This window comes from Opisthocomus hoazin, chromosome Z (assembly GCF_030867145.1).
Source record: "Opisthocomus hoazin isolate bOpiHoa1 chromosome Z, bOpiHoa1.hap1, whole genome shotgun sequence".
NCBI classification, from domain to species: domain Eukaryota; kingdom Metazoa; phylum Chordata; class Aves; order Opisthocomiformes; family Opisthocomidae; genus Opisthocomus; species Opisthocomus hoazin.
Window position 1 is genome coordinate 89125530 of NC_134454.1, and position 23893 is coordinate 89149422.

A 23893-nucleotide genomic window follows, 5' to 3' on the forward strand; every position below is an offset into this window, starting at 1 on the left:
TGGAGAAGAGAAGGCTGCGAGGGGACCTTAGAAATGCCTACACATATCTGCAGGGTGGGTGTCAGGAGGACGGGGCCAGACTCTTTCCAGTGGTGCCCAGCGACAGGACAAGGGGCAACGGGCACAAACTGAAGCAGAGGAAGCTCCAGCTGAAGATGAGGAAGAACTTCTTCCCTCTGAGGGTGACGGAGCCCTGGCCCAGGCTGCCCAGGGAGGCTGTGGAGTCTCCTTCTCTGGAGATATTCAAGCCCCACCTGGCCGCGGTGCTGTGCAGCCTGCTCTGGGTGACCCTGCTTGGGCAGGGGGTTGGGCTGGGTGACCCACAGAGGTCCCTTCCAACCCCGAACCTTCTGTGATTCTGTCCCAGATGTGTTGAACCCAGATCACAGATGTGTGTGTCAATGCGGTTGCTGTTGGTGTGCTACCACCTCGGACCACTTGTGTTAAAGTACTTTGAGTCTGTGTGTGTCTGGCTTCACCACACCTACCCCAAAGACACCCCATCTTCTCTGTGGGCTAGGAGATCCACACTGAATGACAGAGCTGAAAAAAAGTCAATAAAATGATGTCTGGCTGAAGAAGGAAAGCACCATGAAGGCATGGTCCTGTTTCAGCTGGGTGCCTGACACCAGGCAGTGGTCGCTTCGTGCCACAGCGAAAGCTTGGCCAGCTTGAGGATCTGGTCAGGAGACACTTGCCCTGCTTTGCTGCTGCTGATTGCATGTCGTTTAAAATACAGCATTGTGGGGAAAGTTACTGTGGAAGTGGAAGAAAATTTTGTTTATTATTACCACGATAGTGTTTCTAAAGAAGTCATATCTGGAATTAGCATAGGGAACTGGGATTTTTAGGAGATGCTTCATGATGGCAGAAGAACATCTGTTCTTGATAGATGCTTCCTCCTGATCTGATCATTAAATAAGCTAAAATATGAGGTGTGATATTTTCTGACTTCGGAGTGAGTCCCCTTCTGACAGCGAGAGCAAAATACTGATTGGAAATCATGATGGGTGGTCAGATTGGAGGAACCCCTCCCCGCATTTGCTCTGTACTTTTTTTTTTAATAACGTGGCTGCGTCCATATTTAACAGGGCAATGGCAATTATTTCCCGTCGCGGAGAGGCTCCCGTGGCAGAGACGCGGTGCCGGTCGGGAGCCACGTGTGCTGGAACTGCTCTGTTACGCTCCCTGTCAGTCAGGGGATGCTGATGGGTCCTTATTAATGTAAATGGCTTTCTGTTCCTTTTAGCTTTGTGGGTAGAGAAACCCAAGCAACCTCTCTTCCATCTTTCTTCTAGTTAATTGACATAATTGGTAGAAATGGGCCATTTGGGAGTGCAAACCCCTTTAGTACCTAAGTGAAATTACCAAATACTGTTTATCTACACAAGTGCCGGTAATTTAAATTGAAGTGTTTGGTCCTAACCTTTATTCTTTCCCCAGCAAGTGACTTCATTCAGGTGTTTGGTCCAGTGTCCTCTAGTTTTTATATTTCACGTCTCCTGCTTTCCCTGCCTTGTAGGAAGACCATCGGTATTTACACGCTTTTATTTACACGTAGCAGTGGGGGAACACGGGGAGCTGAGTCTCCAGGGGCTGTGATCGCGATGGACTGGGCTTTGAGAAAGCTGCTGTGGAACTTGCCAAACCAAGGAGAAAATTCCAATGTTTAAATTGGTTCATTAAAGGTGGGGCTTTTAAAGTGATGATGTTCTTCAAGAACAGGCTGATGGGGTGGTTGGTGTTTGCTCTTTCTTTTTGCTTAATTCTGTGAGAAACCAAAACAGAGGGACCTGATGGAGCTGCCGTTGTGTGGACTCTGGTTTCTTCTCCTCCCACTCCTTGCTGGTGATGCTTCTAAAATGTGTTTCTATACTGGAAAGGGAAAGGGAGTGCTGGTGAACTAAGAGTTTATTTAAATAAATGATGATAGTGTCTGAAATAACGTTCGCACCGCGGTTTCACAACTGTGCAAGTCCCAACCTCTTCTGTTCTTCTGCTTTTAATTTGTGAATCAAGTTCAGAACAACTTTATATCATTAATTACGCTGCGCTGGCGAAGGAAGCACTGTAGAGTAAAACACGTCCTGACCTACTCGTCACAGGGAGCTACATGCTCTTGGGTTCGCCTAGTTCCTTCTTAATCTGATTTTTTTTCTCGTTGTTCATAAAAGCATGAAATATTTCTCTACTCCTTAAAGATTATCACACACACAGAATGGTAGGGGTTGGAAGGGACCTCTGTGGGTCACCCAGTCCAAACCCCTGCCCAAGCAGGGTCACCTACAGTAAGCGGTAGAGGACCTTGTCCAGGTGGGGCTTGAATATCTCCAAAGGAGGAGACTCCACAGCCTCCCTGGGCAGCCTGGGCCAGGGCTCCGTCACCCTCAGAGGGAAGAAGTTCTTCCTCGTGTTCAGCTGGAACTTCCTCTGCTTCAGTTTGTGCCCGTTGCCCCTTGTCCTGTCGCTGGACACCACTGAGAAGAGTCTGGCCCTGTCCTCCTGACCCCCACCCTGAAGATATTGAGAGGCATTTCTAAGGTCCCCTCTCAGCCTTCTCTTCTCCAGGCTGAACAAGCCCAGCTCCCTCAGCCTCTCCTTGTAGGAGAGATGCTCCAGTCCCCTCACCATCCTCATAACCCTCCGCTGGACTCTCTCCAGTAGCTCCTCATCTTTCTTGAAGGTGGGAGCCCAGAACTGGACACAGCACTGCAGATCGGGCCTCACCAGGGCAGAGTAGAGGGGCAGGAGAACCTCCCTCGACCTGCTGCCCACACTCCTCCTAATGCACCCCAGGATGCCATTGGCCTTCTTGGCACCCAGGGCACACTGCTGGCTCATGGTCACCCTGTCGTCCACCAGGACACCCAGATCCCTCTCCACAGAGCTGCTCTCCAGCAGGTCCGCCCCAGCCTGTACTGGTGCCTGGGGTTGTTCCTCCCCAGGTGCAGGACCCTGCCCTTGCCCTTGTTGAACCTCATCAGGTTCCTCTCTGCCCAACTCTCCAGCCTGTCCAGGTCTCGCTGAATGGCAGCACAGCCTGCTGGTGTATCTACCACACCTCCTAGTTTGGTGTCATCAGCAAACTTTCGGACGGTGTGTTGATTTTTAGATGCTATATGCTAATCAGCTTATTCAGTGCTTAGGAGTTTTAATAACCCTGCGGCGTGGTGTTACCCCAATATTCATTCATCAGATGGATTTCTGTTCTTCTGCTGGGGACAGGAGACTGGTGGGAGGGTGAGGTGTCCCCTCCTGGTTGGAAGCTTTTTGAAGACTCAGCTGTACTGTTACCAACGCGCGGCACGGGATGTTGTTTCAAGTGTGCTGCTCTAGCAAGCAGACTAGCGGGCTGTTGTTTCATTAATTACCATGATTAGTATAAACCTAAGCAGGCCATTCAAGGTGTGGGCTGGCGCTCTGCTCTTGGCAGCTGCTTCTCCGTTCGGCGTTGTCATCTCGGCGATTTTAGCCTGGAAAACATCGTTCCCAGTTGCACCAGCGCGGTGGTGGGTGGAGCGGCAGCAGTTCACGGCGCACACAACGGCCTTTCCAGCAGAGATTGTTTCCGACAACGTTAGAAGCTTTGCAGCGAGAGAAGCTGTGTGGTGGACAGATGACCTAAGGGTTGTTGGTGTTCAGGGCAGGCAGAGGGAGGCGGATGGCTTTCACCAAGCTGAGGAGTGATGCTGGAGGAGGTTGGGGGAAGAAGGTCGGTATTGTGCGCTCGCCCGGCCCTGCTACAATGGGGCCCTGTCTGGTGCCTGCTGGGGTCTCGAGGTAATGGGATCCTAGGATGCATTAGGAGGAGTGTGGCCAGCAGGTCGAGGGAGGTTCTCCTTCCCCTCTACTCTGCCCTGGTGAGGCCCCATCTGGAGTCCTGTGTCCAGTTCTGGGCTCCCCACTTCAAGAAAGATGAGGAGCTACTGGAGAGAGTCCAGCGGAGGGCTACGAGGATGAGGAGGGGACTGGAGCATCTCTCCTACGAGGAGAGGCTGAGGGAGCTGGGCTTGTTCAGCCTGGAGAAGAGAAGGCTGAGAGGGGACCTATTATATACTTACAAATATCTGCAGGGTGGGTGTCAGGAGGACGGGGCCAGACTCTTTCCAGTGGTGCCCAGTGACAGGACAAGGGGCAATGGGCACAAACGGAAGCAGAGGAAGCTCCAGCTGAACCCGAGGAAGAACTTCTTCCCTCTGAGGGTGACGGAGCCCTGGCCCAGGCTGCCCAGGGAGGCTGTGGAGTCTCCTTCTCTGGAGATATTCAAGACCCGCATGGACAAGGTCCTGTGTAGCTTGCTGTAGGTGACCCTGCTATGACTGGGGGGTTGGACTAGATGACCCACAGAGGTCCCTTCCAACCCCTACCATTCTGTGATTCTGAGGTACTGCTGTGGTCACAGGAGGCATTCACGTCACAGTTGGCCATATAAAAGAAGCTGTTACGGATGGTAAAAGTTATGAAACAACATAAATCACAGAATCATTAAGGTTGGAAAAGACCTTGAAGATCATCAAGTCCAACCGTCAACCCAACGCCACCATGCCTGCTAACTCATGTTGTGAAGTGCCACGTCTACACGGTTTTTGAACCCCTCCAGGGATGGTTTGTCGTTGTGTTTTCACAGCTTCACTGAAAATTTTCGTTTTTGTTGTCAGGAGGATGGGGACAGAGTCTTTTAAGTGGTGCCCAGCGACAGGACAAGGGGCAAAGGGCACAAACTGAAGCAGAGGAAGCTCCAGCTGAACACGAGGAAGAACTTCTTCCCTCTGAGGGTGACAGAGCCCTGGCCCAGGCTGCCCAGGGAAGCTGTGGAGTCTCCTTCTCTGGAGATATTCAAGCCCCGCCTGGACGCGGTGCTGTGCAGCCTGCTGTGGGTGACCCTGCTTGGGCAGGGGGTTGGACTGGGTGACCCACAGAGGTCCCTTCCAACCCCAACCGTTCTGTGATTCTGTGAAACCACAACAAACACTTCCTTTTCCTGTTACCTGCCTCTCATGTAGCTCAGGGTTTGGATTATTTTTTTTTCCCTTTTGTTTTTTTCCAATGAAATTTTGCAAATTGAACCTTTGCCCGGTTCAAATCAGATGGGAGAGCTGGAAGGCCCCCAAGAGAAATGTTAAAGAAAACCCGTCTTCTCCCGGCTGGTAGTGGGAGTTTGCGGTGGGATGTGCCAGCGTGGCTTTCTGTAGCTCGGCCAGGCTTTGCCTGAGCAAGCAAAGAAGGTGCAGAAACCAATTACACAGCGTTAATGGCAAGAGATGTGTGGAAATTGTAAAGCAAGAGAAGCAGTTCAGGGATGGGATGGGTGAGGGGAAGCAGAGGCTCCCTCTTGTCTGTAAATCAATTGGCACGTTTGGTTGTTCTGTGCTTGAACACCTCTTACAGCTCGTTAAACCACAGCGTAGTTTGTAACATCATCGAAGTGAGTGAAGAGCCTTTGTAATCTGTAGTAGAGTTGGAGGAAATCCTCTCGCCTGGGGTCAGTGGGATGCTTCTTCCCCAGGTCAGCCTCCTCATGTAGAGCATGATTGGAGGCGGGAATGGAGATCTGGGAAAAAAAAGACTGTTTTTGAGGAGTTTGATGTTCTTTTGGACTGCAGGGCTTCATTTGGAGCAGTTTAGCAATTCCCCGTCTTACCTGGTGGACCCGCACCACCCATCCTGGCTCAGGTGCTCAGGAGCGAGGTCTGCAGGGCTTTGGGTCTGGGTGTTCTGGTGCCTGCACGGGCTGGCAGGGTTTTGCTGGGCCGTTTTGCTTTGCAAGCCTTGGTTTGTTCATTTACTTTGAGCCTGGTTTTTACTTGAGGGGGAGAAGAACAAGAAAATCCCAAACCTCCCAACCACACCCTGGATTTTTGATTGTTCTGGAACCTCAAATAGAGAAACAGGGCAGACCTATAGAATCATAGAATTATTAGGGTTGGAGAAGACCTCTAAGATCAAGTCCAGCTATCACCCCAACACGACCATGCCTGCTAAACCACGTCCTGAAGGGCCACATCTACACATTTTTTGAACTCCTCCAGGGATGGGGACTCCATCGCTGCCCTGGGCAGCCTGGTCCAATGCCTGACTACTCTTTCAGTAAAGAATTTTTTCCTAATACCTAACCTAAACCTCCCCTGGTGCAACTCCAGGCCATTGCCTCTCGTCCTGTTGCTAGTTAGTTGGGAGAAGACCAACACCCGCCTCACTACAACCTCCTTTCGTAGGGTAGAGTCCCTAGCTAAGGGATGTAAAACTTTTTGATGTGTAGCCCCCTTTTTCCCTCCCAGAAACACTTCTAATTAAAAGGCATTTAGTTGCAGGGGTGGCCAAGAGCTGACATAGCCTTGGCAAAAGGCCCTGAAGCCACTGCCCCATCTGCATAGCATTATCCACATGAGTAGGTTTTCTTCATCGAAGTCAACATGACCGTATGGCAATATTCAGATTTGAAATTATTTCAAATGGATTCCCGTGTAGTTACAACTCTGTATTTGCAATCTTAGTGATTTCAATTTGGAAACTCATTCAGGTGAATAATATAATGTCGGACTGTTCTTTCTGTTTTCCTTTGAAGCCAGCGAACTTCAAAAAAAGACTTTATTACGAGTAAACTTCTCAGGTTGGAAATAGTACACCAGGATGTTTTGGATTTATTTGCTCCACGCGTCAAATTGAGCGGAAGTTACTGTTATTGCATAATGTTTTACTAAGAGCGACTGAATTTTGTGCTCGGAGTTCTAAGCTTTTCCTAGTCTCAGCAGATACATTTAATGACTGAGCTTTCACGTGGGAGTTCTTTTGTGGTTATATGGGTGAAGGACCTCTCCTTCCACAGCTGCTGTGCTGCTCCTTTTGCCTGATGGTTCTTAAAACACGTGTTCAGCAGAACTGGAAGTGAACTTGCACGATAAGAACTTTACGTCCAAGGGTCTGGAAGAGCCATGCAGGTTGATCTCTGGTTGGTGAGACAATACAGCAGGACCTGTGGTTACACCAAAACCACGCAGCAGACTCGATTGTGTGTCTTCTGGGTGTTTCAAGCCTCAGCACTCAGTGGTTTTTGGACCCGCTTGCCCGAAGACAACAGGGCGCTGTGTCTTGGTCAGAGTGACTCTGCGGTGATTTGACGGTGAGCTGTCATCTTCAACAGACCTGCAGTAGGAATTGGGCATAAATCAATGCAATGCATGACGAAGCGTTTGGGCTCTAATCAAGCATCTTGGTGCAAGTCACTAGGGAAACTGGGTGCAAGAAGTCATCTTGAGTGACTTAGCAACCACTGATCCCAGCCTGGGGGGGCCGAGGAGTGGCGGGAGGGCTCCTTGTGCGCTTGTTCCTACACCAAGTGGATGCTTGGTGGAGACTTGAGTTGGCTTTTCAACCATATCTGGGCTTCTTCTGTGCTTACTCAGGTGGTAGGGGGACCTGAGGAGTATAGTCCGATTCTGTTGTTGGCCGTGGTTAGATAGGGACAGAAAAATGATCCGGCTCCGGAGGTGCTTGAGGAAAGTGTTCTTCAGCTGTTGTGAGAGCTTGGAAGGAACATCTTCACCTTTTTATAAAGAGAGATGGGAAGAGGGAAAGTGGTAGGTAAAGCACAGCGGAAAAACTTTTGGTTGAAGAGAGCCTGAGACTTTGTCCTTTGGAGGACAAGCAGCTCAGAGCAGAATAAGGAGGAGAAAATGTACTTGGAGTGAAGTTATGACTCTTCATCAGGAGACATGTATACCAAGGAGGAGAGGGAGTGGCAAACCTTACCTGGGGATTTCCTTCGTATTCTTTGGTAACGTTGAAATACAGCGTATGTTCAGGGAGTGAGCAGGAACAAAACACCGAATAAAAGCTAGATCCTTTCCTACAATTTGATCAGAAACTTTGCAAGAGTATGAAAATAAATGTTGTAGCTAGCCCTGTACACGCGAATCCACTGTTCTAGCGTGTTTTGAAGTGGGAATGCTGGAGGGCTCCTTCAAGGTATTTCAGTTCCTGGGCAGAAATGGTTTCTTTTTCCCCCGTAGTAGTGAAGTTTTGAGTAAAATAAGCTTCTAACAAGGAGAGGTGGCTGCTGGATCGCAAAATAATTGTTTGGGATTGCTGATCCCCTTCCCAGGTCCAAGCTGGAGGCCTGAGTTGAGCAGCCACCAAAGCTGAGGCAGATGAGTTCTGCTCTTTTCTGTGCTCAGTGATCAAAATTTGCTGAGCTGATTCCTTTTTCTTTGGTGTGGTGTTTTTTTTTTTCCTTCTGTTTTCTCCTTGTTAGGAAAGAATTCATTAGTATTTGGAGGTGGCAGAGAATGAGGCTTGGGCTTTGAAGACATTTTGAAGTACAATGGTGTTTAATACATTTTTCACTGGATCTTTATGAATGGCTTCTGAATATTGATCTGCCACAAAAGCTGGTCCTCTTTCTTTTGTGGTTTTCAGGAAAAGCGCTCCATCATGTCGCGACGCAAGGCTTCAGAATATAGGCTCAGATACTTGGTGGATGTAAATTAATTCAACACCACTGTCCAAGTCAACATCTAACCCATGGTATATTGGGCTTGATCTCTAAAACATGCAGGACTCAACTTTTGGTCGTTACGCTTACCCGGTGAAACAAAAATTGTGCCTCTGGTGCTGTTGGAAGAATGGAAAGTAAGAGATGTTGGGGTGTGCTTAAATTATAAGGTGCTCAACCAGAGACAGCTCCATTGTCCTGGGGCTTGTGGTATGTGACAAACCCCCAGAGGAGATGTTTATTTTCTAGCTAGTGATTTTTTTTTTTTTGTAATTCAAGTTTTTTCCAAGGGTCTGGATTATTCCTGGAGTCGGGGGCGGCGTGTTGGCTTTTTTGTCTTTTTTTTGTTAAACTAATAGTTTAGGTTGGAAGGGACTCGGGAGGTCATCTCGTCTAGCCCCTCAATTTTTCTGTTCCTGCAGTTGAGAGACATGGAATTAAAGTAAAACAAGGAAACTGTGATTTATGATGAAATGGAGTAGGCTTTTTTTTCTGCTGGAAAACCTGATGCATTAAGGGAGCGTGATGGGAGAACGGTTTGGTATTCATTGGTTATCCCTCACAACAGCGGTCTCAATTGCTGTTGGGTGTTTTATGACTCAGATTATGCTCCGATTAGCCTTTTTTTTTTTTTAATCTTCATTCTTGTGGGTTTTTCAAAAGCTGAAATGAAGCATTCCGGGCACACAGTCCAGCAGCTTTGCTGGCGTTGTGCGAGGAGGGAAGGGCTCTGCGTCTGCGCTGCGCTCCCCATTCGTTTCGTTAACGTTCGCGTACGTTATCGCGGCGCTGCAGTTTGTCTCCTTAATGACCACCGGTCTGGTGTTCCCAGAAGCCTTTCACTAAAGAGAAATGGGGGAGCTTTAATTTCAAGGATTGAACGAGAAACTCTCTTCTCCATTTCGTAAATGGGAGTAGAGAGGATATTACTGTGCGTACAATATCTTTATTTAAATAGGAGGAGGGCACAGCCGACCTCCTGCTGCCCCACCTTGGGTGCTGCTTTGCTTTATGCACGTGTGTGGGTGGTGGCTACGTGTGAGGAGATGCTCGTGTGGGGTCTTGGTGGCTGGGGGGCCCTGGGTCGCCCAATATGTGGAAGGAGATAACCCACCCCCCCCGGGTCGGGTGTGCCAGAGCAGTCCCGCTCGTCCTTCGGTGCAAACACAGCTCTGGTTTCTCGCAGAACCAGGAGGGGACGATTTGTCTGTGTATCATTAACATCGTGGGGATTTATTACTTTCTTTGTCGTTTTCCGAGTGGTTTTGGGTTGCGGGTGCTGGGGTTACATCGCCCCCGCGACGGGCGCTGTTGGTGCGTCGGTGTCTGTTACGTTGTCCCGATAAGCTGGGCTGGTGGTTTTCACCTTCCTGGTTTTCACCAGTTACTGAGATTGATTGAAGCTGTGTGCTTGTCCTGTCCAAAATGCTGCGTAATTAATGCCTCGTTATGCTAACACATGCAAATGCAGTCATATGCATGTGATGGAGAGGGGGGGAGAACAAAAAGGATTAGAGAGTTCACTCCAAAGTACAAATTAATTTATTGCCTTACTAAATGGCCTGCAAGGAGGGAGGAATGCTTTTAAGGAATGAACAAATAGGAAAACAAAAAAACCCCCTGTCTAAATGTTTTGTCTTGCCGAGAAGCGGCTCCGTTCCGAGCGCCGCGGCGCGCGTTTGAGCAGCGCTGTTCCTGCTATAGGCTCTGCTCGGCTAAGATGCTCTGAAATTGAGCACGGAGTTCTCCTTCGTGGAATCTGTTGTTTTTTTTTTTCCACCCCCTTCACTCTTGCTTCTTCCTCTGCTCTTTTTTTTTTTTTTTCCTAAATGTATCACCATCTCAAAAAAAAAAAAAAATCAAATTTTTTTTTGCTCCTTCTGCCAACGTAGAGGTCATGCAAGGGATTTCCTTTTTCAGCAACCGGTGCGTTCTTTTGATGTTTCAACGCGGCATCTCTCGCTCTTCATTATCTTTCCATCCTCCTCTTTATTCTTTCTCTCACCTGCCTTCTTTCTCCTTTACATACGTTTCCACATCCTTGCCCTCTCAGGCTCTTGTCCTCCTTTGCCCTTTCATCTAAGCACAGAAGTCTGTGCTGTTGGCTCGTGTCTTTTCTCTTGCAGTCTGACTTTTTCCACGATGACTGGTAAAAACCTGCGTCTGGCCGGATCTGCCGGCCTTTTCTTGTTGCTATTCCACTCGACTGTCCCCTTTTTAACCCTTCTCTTCTTGGCTTGGATTCAGTGCTGGATGGATGTGTTTTTCTTTTCTTTCTTTCTCGCTGCTGCTTGACTGTTCCTTCACTGCTGCCCTGGGGATTTCCTCGTCCTTCCCATGCTTGGTGTTCCTTACGGCTCTGCCATAATCCCCCCATCCCTTCCCCAGGCATTATTTTTTAAATCTAGGTGATCTAATCTAATAATTTTGGTGATTTTATTTTAGTTTATTTTTTGCCCCTACAGTTACCCGCTCAAAATTCCCTTCCTGCCTTTGCTCTGCTTCGTTGAGTCCCCTATCTGTAGCCGGGCACCTCTTGGATGTCTCTTCTGCATCGTCTTCTGCTGGTCTGGGTTGCAAAGCACATCTATGGGCTGGAGCTCCGAAGGTTCCGTGTAGGAACAGCTTTTTCATAACTGGCCAGATGAGAAGGTTGTGCTGTAGGTCTCCGAGATGTGAGAGGGGATTGGTAGACAGCTTTTGATGGACAGTAGCTGTCAGGATGGACTTGACTTCTCAGCCTGGTTCTGTAGGGCCACGCTCGGCTGACTCCTCAAGGCAAACCTGAGCTCTGGTGTGTCTCGGGTAGGCATTTAACAGCTGTGAGAGTAACTGCTTTCACTGCCAGAAAGTGAAAGCGCCTGCGGGGCAGAACATTGAGACGGCCGATGCACTGCTGTCTTGACGTGACCTGGATGGGCTGGAAAGTTGGGCAGAGAGGAACCTGTTGAGGTTCAACAAGGGCAAATGCAGGGTCCTGCACCTGGGGAGGAACAACCCCATGCATCAGTACAGGCTGGGGCGGACCTGCTGGAGAGCAGCTCTGTGGAGAGGGACCTGGGTGTCCTGGGGGACGACAGGTTGACCATGAGCCAGCAGTGTGCCCTGGCTGCCAAGAAGGCCAATGGCATCCTGGAGTGCATTAGGAGGAGTGTGGGCAGCAGGTCGAGGGAGGTTCTCCTTCCCCTCTACACTGCCCTGGTGAGGCCCCATCTGGAGTCCTGTGTCCAGTGCTGGGCTCCCCAGTTCAAGAAAGATGAGGAGCTACTGGAGAGAGTCCAGCGGAGGGCTACGAGGATGAGGAGAGGACTGGAGCATCTCCCCTACGAGGAGAGGCTGAGGGAGCTGGGCTTGTTCAGCCTGGAGAAGAGAAGGCTCAGAGGGGACCTTAGAAATGCCTACAAATATCTGCAGGGTGGGTGTCAGGGGGATGGGGCCAGACTCTTTCCAGTGGTGCCCAGTGACAGGACAAGGGGCAACTGGCACAAACTGAAGCAGAGGAAGCTCCAGCTGAAGATGAGGAAGAACTTCTTCCCTCTGAGGGTGACGGAGCCCTGGCCCAGGCTGCCCAGGGAGGCTGTGGAGTCTCCTTCTCTGGAGATATTCCAGACCTGCCTGGACGTGGTGCTGTGCAGCCTGCTCTGGGTGACCCTGCTTGGGCAGGGGGTTGGGCTGGGTGACCCACAGAGGTCCCTGCCAACCCCTGCCAGTCTGTGATTCTGTGTACCTTGGGGAAATGAACTTAGCACGGCGGCTGCTCTGCTGGATTCTACTGCTGAGCGTGGTCTGAAAGCTTACGGGGATTGTTCGGAATTAGGATAACGTCCTGGTTGGTAATACTGCTTTCAGACACTTAACGACATTGTTATTCTCCAGGAATTTGCTTGTTTGGCTACGCTTTCATATTTCTTTAATCTTGAAAACTATATAAAACCTAATATATGGGAAGTATGGAAAGTACCACCGATGCTGTGCTGCTGCCTGTAGATCCAGTGCTCTATCTCTTTCTCATGTGTCCAAGTTGTCAAGTGCAATACTGAGAAAAACTGAGGAAATCCAGCACATAATGGGAAATAATGTAATTAAAAGACTTGAAACAAAAGCACAAGCGCGTAGGGGGAAAAAAAGCCAGCACTGCCAAGTCAGCGCAGTTATAACCGTTCCGCAGTCTTCTCTGGATGCTCAAAAGGAAAATCCAGTTCAGCACCTCCTGCGCTGTACGAACACCCCAGGCGCTGTCTGGGTTTCCCTCGGGCAGCGAGGTCTGCGGCGGCCGCTGCCTGGAGCTGCGGAAGGCTCTGGAGCAGAAGAGATGCTCTATCCCACTGCGCTGACCAGATCTCATATTTTTTTAATGTAGCCAAATCCCGTTGTGTCGTACCTCCTCTGTGCCGTGCAAGCGCGACGATTGTCCCATTTCATTCCAGGGGTAACTGGATCTGCTGAACTTTTTCCCAGAAACTTTTAACTTCTATGAATTTCGAAGCTGGGAGAAGCAGCAATGTGTACTGCAGGGCTTGGTTGGGGAGCCTTGGTTTTGTTCATCAGTCTAACTTCGCTGAGCTCATCAGACTAAACGGCTGAGGGAGCTGGGCTTGTTCAGCCTGGAGAAGAGAAGGCTGAGAGGGGACCTTAGAAATGCTTACAAATATCTGCAGGGTGGGTGTCAGGAGGACGGGGCCAGACTCTTTCCAGTGGTGCCCAGCGACAGGACAAGGGGCAATGGGCACAAACTGAAGCAGAGGAAGTTCCAGCTGAAGATGAGGAAGAACTTCTTCCCTCTGAGGGTGATGGAGCCCTGGCCCAGGCTGCCCAGGGAGGCTGTGGAGTCTCCTTCTCTGGAGATATTCAAGCCCCGCCTGGACGTGGTGCTGTGCAGCCTGCTGTGGGTGACCCTGCTTCGGCAGGGGGTTGGACTGGGTGACCCACAGAGGTCCCTTCCAACCCTGAACATTCTGTGATTCTGTGAAATTAGGCAGTGAGAATCACTTGTAAAAATTTTTATGGCAAGCCTGCCTTCACCTGAGGCCAGATGGTCTCTGCTCAGAGGACATGGGCTCTGTCTCTTCCAGAGGCTGCCGCAGACTGAGTTTCACCGAGCCCATGGGCAAAGCAAGCAAACTGTGGATGTGTGTAGGTACTTGTTCAAATCGTTTTACACAGTCTAGTCAATGTGGCATTTCTGCCCAGACCAGGGTGATGGTAGGCAGCTGCCGGAAGACTTGGTCTCTTTTTTTTGCCCTTCTTGGTCATTGTCCTCCAAATAGTCGTGTGCTTGCCCTCTTCCTTGTGTTTGATGACTCAGTTATGAGGAATCTGACTAATCACAGAATGTTCGGGGTTGGAAGGGAGCTCTGTGGGTCACCCAGTCCAACCCCCTGCCAAAATAGGGTCACCCAGAGCAGGCTGCACAGGTCTTGAATATCTCCAGAGAAGGAGACTCCACAGCCTCCGTGGGCAGCCTGCGCCAGGGCTCCGTCACCCTCAGAGGGAAGAAGTTCTTCCTCATGTTCAGCTGGAGCTTCCTCTGCTTCCGTTTGTGCCTGTTACCCCTTGTCCTGTCGCTGTGCACCACTGAACAGAGTCTGGCCCCGTCCTCCTGACCCCCACCCTGCAGATATTTAGAGGCATTTCTAAGGTCCCCTCTCAGCCTTCTCCAGGCTGAACAAGCCCAGCTCCCTCAGCCTCTCCTCGTAGGAGAGATGCTCCAGTCCCCTCACCATCCTCGTAGCCCTTCGCTAGACTCTCTCCAGTAGCTCCTCATCTTTCTTGAACTGGGGAGCCCAGCACTGGACACAGCACTGCAGATGGGACCTCACCAGGGCAGAGTAGAGGGGAAGGAGAACCTCCCTCGCCCTGCTGCCCACACTCCTCCTAATGCACCCCAGGATCCCATTGGCCTTCTTGGCAGCCAGGGCACGCTGCTGGCTCATGGTCACCCTGTCGTCCCCCAGCACTCCCAGTCCCTCTCCACAGAGCTGCTCTCCAGCAGGTCCACCCCAGCCTGTACTGGTGCCTGGGGTTGTTCCTCCCCAGGTGCAGGACCCTGCTTTTGCCCTTATTGAACCTCATCAGGTTCCTCTCTGCCCAACTTTCCAGGCAGGGATTGAGGAGTGCCGTGGTCAGAGATCAGCTTAGGTCAGCTGTAGAGCTGCTCTCCAGATTAGTGGGCTATCCCAAACATCTTTAGTGGGAGAGGAGTCATATGGGGTCCAATCAATAAATAGTGCTTTTCGAGACCTTGGTAGTCAGAGAGGTAGCGGAAAGGAGCGTCTGCGTGTGTGTGTGTGCTCTCATCTCTCATCCCATCAGCGTTTGTTTGATGTCCGCAGGCTGACCGCGTCTTAGCACCGAGTGTGTAAGGTGATGTGGCAATCCCATCTGTTGGGTAGGGGTTGTCCCTTGTTTCTTTAGCGAGAACGACACGTGAAACTCAGCTGGTTTGGTTGGATATGGGGTTCCCTTACTTTATAATGTGAGTGTGGTTTAGCACTAGAGGGGTGGCTTGAGCGTGGGTCAGATGATGATGGATCTGCTCAGTAGTCTCAGACTTGCCCCTGGTAAACCCTTCTTTCTAGACGTTGCTCATCAGTCGCACCCAGGGAAAGTACTTGGGATCTGATGTGTTGAGCTCTCCGGATATAAGCGGTGGGGTACCGTAGTGTGAGGCACTACCCTTAGGGGTAAATCACCTAAATGCCTTATTTTCATGAAACTAAAGCTTTAAAAATCAGACAGCCAGTTGCCATGTGTTCCTTACAAGTCGTTGAATATAGAGGAGTTATGATGGAGTTGTTGTTACAGGCACTTTTAGTCCAGTCCAAATCCTGTGATAGCACCACTTGAGAGCTTCAGTGATTTGGAGCATCAGGATCTGGTCCTGATAAAAAGTATGTGTTCATTTTTATACAAAAAATGAACAGGGTTTCCACGTACCGCACGCTTGTGCGTTGCGTTGTACGCTTCTCAGAGCAGGAATTATTTCCACCTCTGAGGGTCAAATGCAGGCATGAAGCTAGATTTTCATAATTTCACAGAGCTGAAATGAAATATTCAGCACCCCAGAAGGCACATCATGACTTATAATAAAAACATTACAACAAGAGTTCTCTTTTTAATATACATGAAGCTTCGTATTAGTGCGTTTTATGCAAACAGGTAAAACTATCAAGTTTTGCTGTATATTCTGCATTACCTAAGCATGTACATAAACACCTATTAGCCTGGCCATTAAGCTAATTCACGCAGGCTCTGTGGATGAAGGGATAAAGAAAAATCTTCTGAGAAAATGTATGCTCGGAGTGTCCATAAATACACTTTGTGGCAGTAGACTTAGTTCGGTTACAGTGCTCCGCTCCCAAATTCCGATTACTGGGGGGTATTTCTGTATTCACAGATTTCCAGTGGTCTGTGTGCAAAAGTCTGATTTCTTAATGTTTATTTGAAAAAGAAGAAAGCTCCAGGGGTGGCCCGGTCAAATGCTTTTGCCGCTGTGACATCTCTTCCCTCTCTATAATGGAAGCAACTGATGCAGAACATGAAGGGGGGGGGGGAAACCCCACCCACCCACCCACCCTAGAATATTACATTTCACAAAGCCGGCACAGAAAGTGGAGGATTCAAAGCGAGGGACTGATTAAAAAGAACATCAGAGATCATCTTTTAAATGTTAATTTTGTCTGGGGCCCGGAGAGTGATAACCTTGAAGTTACTCTGATGTTACCTGTCAGGGTGAGAAGCCCATTAGTTTTATTCCTGTATCACAAAGCAGGTCATCACGTAGGGTAATGTCTCGGTTGCTAAAGCAGCAAGGGACCAAGGATGGGGTCTTTTAGCTTCAAGGTGGTTTTTTCCCTCCTTTATTTGGCTAAAGGACGCATGGGCTCTTGCCAAGGGCGCTCTCCTTGACCTCGGAGCTTCAGATCTCCAAGCAGTGCTAGAGGCTTGTTTGATGGCACGGATGTGCTCGGAATAGCTGACGTGGTAGCTTGGCGTAGGAGGTATTTAATCTTCGCAACGCTTCTCTTCGAGTTGGTAGTGAAGCCATAGATCTCATAAATCTGAGCGTGCTGTAGTCGGAGGGAAGAGGAAGCACTGAGGTGCCCTGGACACGTTGGTTTTGGTAGCCTCTGGTTTGCAGGACTCCTAATTTCCTGGAAGCTTGTGGTTTGGTTTTTTTTTTTTTTTTTGTAATATTTTTTTCCAAATATGAGGGTGCTGGACCTCAAATGACAGCTGTGAACATGCATGTGAAAAGTGAATGTATTTATTGCAACAGAGAAACCAGCTGTAACAGCAGTTCTGTCTCTTGTTCTGATTTTTAAAGCCTCGGAGAGGTGAGGAGCCTGGAAGCCAGTCCCAGGGAAGGCATGGTGACCTGGGACAGATGCGGGGGTGTCCTGGCCATGACGCAGGTGATAGAAGAAAGCGTTAACCCCTATGGGTGTCGGTTGGTTTCTGCCAGCCATGCTGGGGATCATCAGCCCGGGTCTGAGCGTAGATGCGAGCAAGTGTGTTGTCCACAACTTGGTGGCTGTTAATGACCATAACCTTTCCTTAGCTGGTGGCTGTCTTGGAGCTTTGAGGGACTGCAGGTGAAAAATTAAGGGCATTAGTGAAGATGCCAGGTAATGGGAGAGCCCCCGTCCTACTGAGACCAAAACTTGGAAACAGAAAACATGAGCGTGTTCTACAACAAGTTTTGGAAGAGCTCTTCATCTCTTCGTTGTCTTACCTGGTTGCCGCCTTTTCCCTCCTTGCCTTCTGTTTCAGTTGAGCTGTTGCGGTAAGGATGAAATTGTAGGTGTAGCATCTCAGTTTAAAAATGAGTTTTCTACTCTGCTTGTGTGCAGCCATTTCAGATATGAGATGCTTACTGTCATGCACAATGGCCAAGAAGCTGCCCAAGGACTAGAAGAACTCTTTCCTTGTCTTGATGTTCCCAGCTCCTAGAAGGCTGTGCAGTACGGTAGCTGGAGAGATGACTGCCTGGCTGGGCTCGGCTTTGCAAGCCTGATACTCGGGACTGGAGATGGAAAGGCTGCTCCTGCCTTCTTGGTTGCAGCTATGTGGTCTTTTGCCTTGGGTTTCCACCACGTCGGGTTGGAGGCACCAAGCGTTCTGGAGATAGCACTCCTGCTTTTGGAGAGTACAGAAGGAGCAAGCCTTGGGAGGAAAGACCTCCATAAGCTGGAGCTCTGCTTCATTATGGTCTCGTTCTCAGAGCAAGGGGTTTTTAGGCAGTAGGGACCCAAAGGATCTATAGGAGCAGCCTACGTATGGGCTGTTGTGCCGCATGTCCTCAGCTGGCTTACCCTGGGGTAGCAGTGGCTTGGGTGGTGGTTGGCTTAGGCTTGAGCGTGTAGCTGTGGCTTGGGTGGTGGTTGGCTTAGGCTTGAGCAAGTGCTGAAATCCAGGCATTTTTAAACCAGATAGCTACTATGTAGGAGAAAAAGGATCCAGGGAAATGCTCTTGATGTCTGACTTAGGCCTCAAATAAACGTGGCATTGAAAAAAGTTGTTGGAGAAATGGCACTGATCTGTATTTTCTACACTGTCTTGGGAATCCTTTCATAGGCTCAGTTGCGTTTCAAGGGCTGTGTATATCTGTACACACAGAAGTGTGCACTATCCTTAGTGAATATAAAATGAATACAGAAATATTCATGGAGAAATTAAGTTCCCCCTGAAAAGGCCTCCCCCAGTAATGTGTTTTTTTGAGACAAACGGTGTTGAAGCAGTCTTCTAGAAACTGGGCTCTATCTTAAGACCGCTTGTCCTCTACGGCAGCTGATATTTGTCGGCCGGGTTAGAGCGTGTTCAACCTGCTTTTCCTAAACTGTGCTAGCAGAACTTGGTTTCTCATTGTAAGTCACGTTTAAAACTTTTCTGCATTCGATACGTAGATGTCTTGTTTCTTCTGGTGACAGTCCTTAGTTTTATGCGTGTAGAATGGAGCGTTGTGTGGGCTGGTCTGAGTCTGGGATTTGTTTCTCCCTTAATTCGAGGAAGGCTGAGTTTGTTTATCCTGGGTTGTATCGTGGAGTTACTTGAGTTTTTTGGTGTTGAAATAAGTTGATGTCTTAGATGTGGTGAATTGTTTCTTACAGCCTGGTCTAGAGGAATCAGGTTTAGTGTTTGCTGCTTGAAGTAGAAATTCGGGAGAAAAATTTTGTGGAAGGCCAATGGCATTCTGGGGTGCATTAGGAGGAGTGTGGCCAGCAGGACGAGGGAGGTTCTCCTTCCCCTCTACACTGCCCTAGTGAGGCCCCATCTGGAGTCCAGTGTCCAGTGCTGGGCTCCCCACTTCAAGAAAGATGAGGAGCTACTGGAGAGAGTCCAGCGGAGGGCTGCGAGGATGGTGAGGGGACTGGAGCATCTCCCCTATGAGGAGAGGCTGAGGGAGCTGGGCTTGTTCAGCCTGCAGAAGAGAAGGCTGAGAGGGGACCTTAGAAATGCTTATAAATATCTGCAGGGTGGGTGTCAGGAGGATGGGGCCAAACTCTTTCCAGTGGTGCCCAGAGACAGGACAGGTCCTGTGCAGCCTGCTGTGGGTGACCCTGCTTCGGCAGGAGGGTTGGACTGGGTGACCCACAGAGGTCCCTTCCAACCCCGACCATTCTGTGATGCTGTGGAAGCCAAGGGCGCAAGAAGATGATGTGGTTGGGAGAGCTCTCCGGACTGCCCTGCGTTGAGGTGTAACCCTGCAGCTGGCCTTCCCAAACTGAGCTAATAGGTCAAATATGCAAATGCATACTCATGGGATTTTTAAATTCTTTCCTACTTTTCTCCTTCAGCACATTTTACAAAAAGGTGACCATTAGATTCTTATCCTTCCAGGTAACCTCTTGTGAAAACACGCAGTCGTTTTCTTTCATTTTGAAGAAGTCATCATTACTTCTATCTCCAGGAATAACACTTGCAGGAAGATTTGAATTTTCCTCGTGTTCTCAAAGCTCTCCAGGTTATTCAAGCTGTTAGGTGCTTTGCAGTGCAGCAATTGGGGTTAAATACGCCTTTTGCAAAGGGTCTGAATGGCTGAAATTGCAGCTGAACTGGAAGGGTAATTGCGCGAGAAGAAAGTTCATCTTTGTTTAACTTCTCTAACTTCTACATTTGCTGCACTGGAAGCTGTCATAACCCCGTTTCTTCTGCAGAAATGGATTATTTACTTGTGATAATAGCCCCATAAAATCATTAACATGCTGTCATAAACAGCTGGGTTAACTGTGCTGTAAGCGTCGGTGCCATAAATAAGTTGCCCAACGAGAAGCTGTGATTTACAGGCGGAGCACAGTTGCCTTTGGGAGAAGGGGAAGCAACACATGGTTTCAAAATAACTACTCTTTCACGCGTTGTCAATAGATCTTTATACTATTATGTGGTTTTTGTGGTGTATAGCAAAAGTGCTGTGTTCCAGCGTAGAGCGTTTGGGCCCGATTCTGAGATGCTTCCTGCAGTAACTGGAATCGGAGCGTGAAGACAGATGACAAGCAAATTGGGATTTGACTGTTCTTGATGTTACTGGACAATGAGTTTTATTCGGAGGTCTTGTGGTGCTGTTGTCATCGTGCCTGAAATGCTCCGCAGTTGAGGCTTCCAACTCTTGCTTTCTCCTTTGCTCAACTTGATTAATTTTTTGAAGCCGTAACTTTTTCATTTATGCACTTTGAAGGAAATTCTGCTACCTGGCTGTTTCACTTAATCACAGAATCACAGAATGTTCGGGGTTGGAAGGGACCTCTGTAGGTCATCTAGTCCAACCCAAGTACTTAACAATAAAATGGATTTCCATAAAGAAAATGCCAAGTAGTTGTTTATGCTTTCACACAGCCCAGAATCCCAGCATGGCAGGGGTTGGCAGGGACCTCTGTGGGTAGAAACACATAACCAATATTTACTCTGTGCTTCTTATGGTTTTGCTGTTCCAGGTTCACGGATTAAGACTTTCACATCGCTGAGGTTCTTGACCGAGCCTTCGGATGCTGTCACCATGCGCGGAAGCAACGTGTTGTTGAACTGCGTAGCCGAATCGGATCAAGGAGCCCCAGTTATTAAATGGAAGAAAGATGCGGTCTTCTTAAACCTGGCGGTCGATGAAAGGAGGCAGCAGTTGGCCAACGGCTCGCTCTTGATACAAAACATAGTCCACTCCAGGCACCACAAGCCGGATGAAGGGCTCTACCAGTGCGAAGCATCTCTAGAAGGTGTTGGAGCTATCATCAGTCGGACAGCCAAGGTCATGGTAGCAGGTAGGCAGAAACGTTTTTTCTTTTTGGATTGCTGCAAACACTATTGGTGAGAAGGTGCCTTTTTTTTTTTTTAAAAAAAAAAAGAGGCAAAAATTTACATAAAAGCCCTTTGAGTGCCGTGGGTTTTCTTCTTTCCTTCTTCAAAAGAAGCAAAGCTGGGTATGACACTTCTGCAACAGCAATTTATTTCTGATAAGGTATTAGTGGTGTTTAAATATGTCTCATCGCCTCTTCATTGCTGTGAGTTATTTGCTGCATCTTTATTGTCTGCAAAATAAATGAAACCTCTGAAGTTGGAAATTAACTGCTTTTTGGAAGAAATGAAGGTCCCCAAACACGCGAAACTTCTGTAGGGCACTGAATGTACAAATTTTTATGGTTTTTAGGAACTTTCGTAGACGAACTGATGCAGCTTGCTGGAATTGGCAGCCTCTTTGTGTTTTCTTTGGAGGGCTGGTGCAGGTATATGGCAGAAGGAACAAAAGTTGGTTACCGATGTATCTGAGAAGACACATGGCTTCGTGGATGTAACAAATAGATTTGTAAAAGATGGGTACCTGGAGCTTTGAAGGGTTCATTTTGCTGCTTAGTTGATCTGTAGAAGGATGTTGTAAGTCCTAAATCTTCTTATTACTGGGGGTAAAAATGGTTGGAAATGCTTCAGTTGAGAGCTACTTAGTAACTAATACCAAATAGAACACGTTGGAGTTGCAAATAATTTTGATTACGATCGTTATTTAAGAATTCTGCCAATTCAAAGGGGATGCTTATTGTTTCTGCTCTTGGTGTGGATGGAGCTACTGTGTGTTGCTGATTGCTCTGACTTAGACCTGGTGAAGAATATTCTTGACCTGACATGGGTTGAGCAGCTTGAGAGTAACTTAGTAACCTTGGGAAGAGAGGATAAAATACTCTTTTATGCTCGGGAGAAGATTGCCGCTTCTGGCCTTTAGTGCACAGGTGAGTGATGAGTTTGTTCAGGCGTGTTGGCAATGTGGAGAATCACAGAATGTTCGGGGTTGGAAGGGACCTCTGTGGGTCACCCAGTCCAACCCCCTGCCGAAGCAGGGTCACCCAGAGCAGGCTGCACAGCACCGTGTCCAGGTGGGGCTGGAATATCTCCAGAGAAGGAGACTCCACAACCTCCCTGGGCAGCCTGGGCCAGGGCTCCGTCACCCTCAGAGGGAAGAAGTTCTTCCTCCTGTTCAGCTGGAGCTTCCTCTGCTTCAGTTTGTGCCCGTTGCCCCTTGTCCTGTCGCTGGGCACCACTGAACAGAGTCTGGCTAAATGAATGGTTTGGGTTGGAAGGGAACTTATAGATCACCTTTTCCCAACCCCACTGCTATGGGCAGGGACCTCTTCCACCAGCCCAGGGTGGTGAGAGCTCCGTCCAACCTGGCCTTGAACACTGCCAGGGAGGGGGCAGCCACAGCTTCTTTGGGCAACCTGGGCCAGGGCCTCACCACCCTCATGGTGAAGAATTTCTTCCTTATATCTAATCTAAACTTCACTTCTGCCTTCTGAGCTCTCCTCTACTAGCTAGAAAAGGCATGCTTTCTTATGATAACCGATTAAAAAAGGCAATAAGAGTCTTGGCTCTTTCCTAATCTGCCTCCTCCCCACCACTTTTCTGTCTGAATCGCTGGTCATTGAGCCACCTGTCCTCAGCAGCGTATGTACCTGCTGGGCTATGATTCCTGCCCAAAGTGATGGAGAGAGCCCCACAGATGGAAAGAAATTGGTCGTTCTGTTAGCAAGTCACCCTCGGAGCGAACCTGCAGAGCTGTGCTTTGCCAAGTAGGGCTTTTTGCCAGTTCAAGTTGTTATTTGGCCTTGATCTTGGTTGTTGGCAACCACTAACTAATAAAATCACTCCAATTATTCTTTGTGAGTGAGTGCACATATGTGAGTATTCCCCGTCGTGCTGTGCCCAGCTCTGTAATTTTGAGCTTTTCGTGGGAAGGGCTGTGCTGTGCGTGTTAGGCTCTGATCTCCTATCCCTGCAGCGGTGGTGGGAAGTTGGAGGTGGAGGGCCTTCCTCTGCTCACGAAAAATTTCGCTGAAACTGGAAGAACTGATAAAGATTTCTTGATTGGAAAGACACCGAGAAGGAGAAGAGGCGATGTGCATGAATTGTAGTACTGGATATTTGTTTAAGCAGAAGTATTTTTTCCTACAAACGTGATCACACAGGGAAAGTGGTTGCCCAGGCATGCTGTGGAGTCTCCAGCTCGGTGATGTTCAAGACCTGGTTGGATACAACGCACCGCAACCTGCTGGTAGCTCCGCTGCTTGCTGTGGGGCTCTGGCCTTGGACTTCAAAACCTGGTTGGATATGACCTGCCACTACCTGCTGGTAGCTGCCGCTGCTTGCTGCGGGATGCTGGCCTCAGACTTCAAGACGTGGTTGGACACAACCCGCCACGACCTGCTGGTAGCTGCCACTGCTTGCTGTGGGGCACTGGCCTTGGACTTCAAGACGTGGTTGGACACAACCCACCACGACCTGCTGGTAGCTCCGCTACTTGCTGTGGGACGCTGGCCTCGGACTTCAAGACCTGGTTGGACACAACCCGCCATGACCTGCTGGTGGCTGCTGCTGCTTGCTGTGGGACGCTGGCCTTGGACGGTCACTGTAGGGGCCTTCTGACCTTGGTGATTCCGCTTTGTATTTTTTAATTCTGGTTGTGTGAAATCGGTGAATATTCTAAGGTGGAATATAAGGCATTTAAAATTGGCAACGAGCTCTTTGAGCAAAAATGGTATTTTGCTCTCTGAAGGACATGTGTTCCTGAGTGAGCAGAATTTTTGTGTTTTTATTTTTTTTAAGGGAGTGACTGCGCAATGTTGGCAGAACATCATTGACTTAAGGCACTGGCAGATGGAAACACGACAGAGTAAGGCAAAGAGGGCAAGAGGAGAAATGAAGGTCTCGCACTCCAGCGTGTTGTGTTAATCATTGCTTGGCAAAGCAAATAAACCTCCGATGTTCAAAAAAGCTGCCTTTTACAGAGATAAGGATTGGGATAGGGTGAAGCTATATTTAATATTCTAACTCTTTCTGATCTGTTGTGTGGTGTACAACGTGTTGCTGCTAAGAAGACTTTGCAGAATCACAGAATGGTCGGGGTTGGCAGGGACCTCTGTGGGT

At 48.9% G+C, this 23893-nt stretch overlaps 1 protein-coding gene across 1 annotated transcript in view; it reads left to right on the forward strand.

Annotated features, from left to right (window-relative positions):
- The window catches only part of LOC104339063 (netrin receptor DCC), a 680511-nt gene that overhangs the window by 225286 nt on the left and 431332 nt on the right, over positions 1-23893 (forward strand). The window contains exon 2 of the mRNA XM_075411440.1: positions 20422-20742. Coding sequence (XP_075267555.1) covers positions 20422-20742 — 321 coding nt within the window. The remainder of the gene's footprint in view (positions 1-20421; positions 20743-23893) is intronic.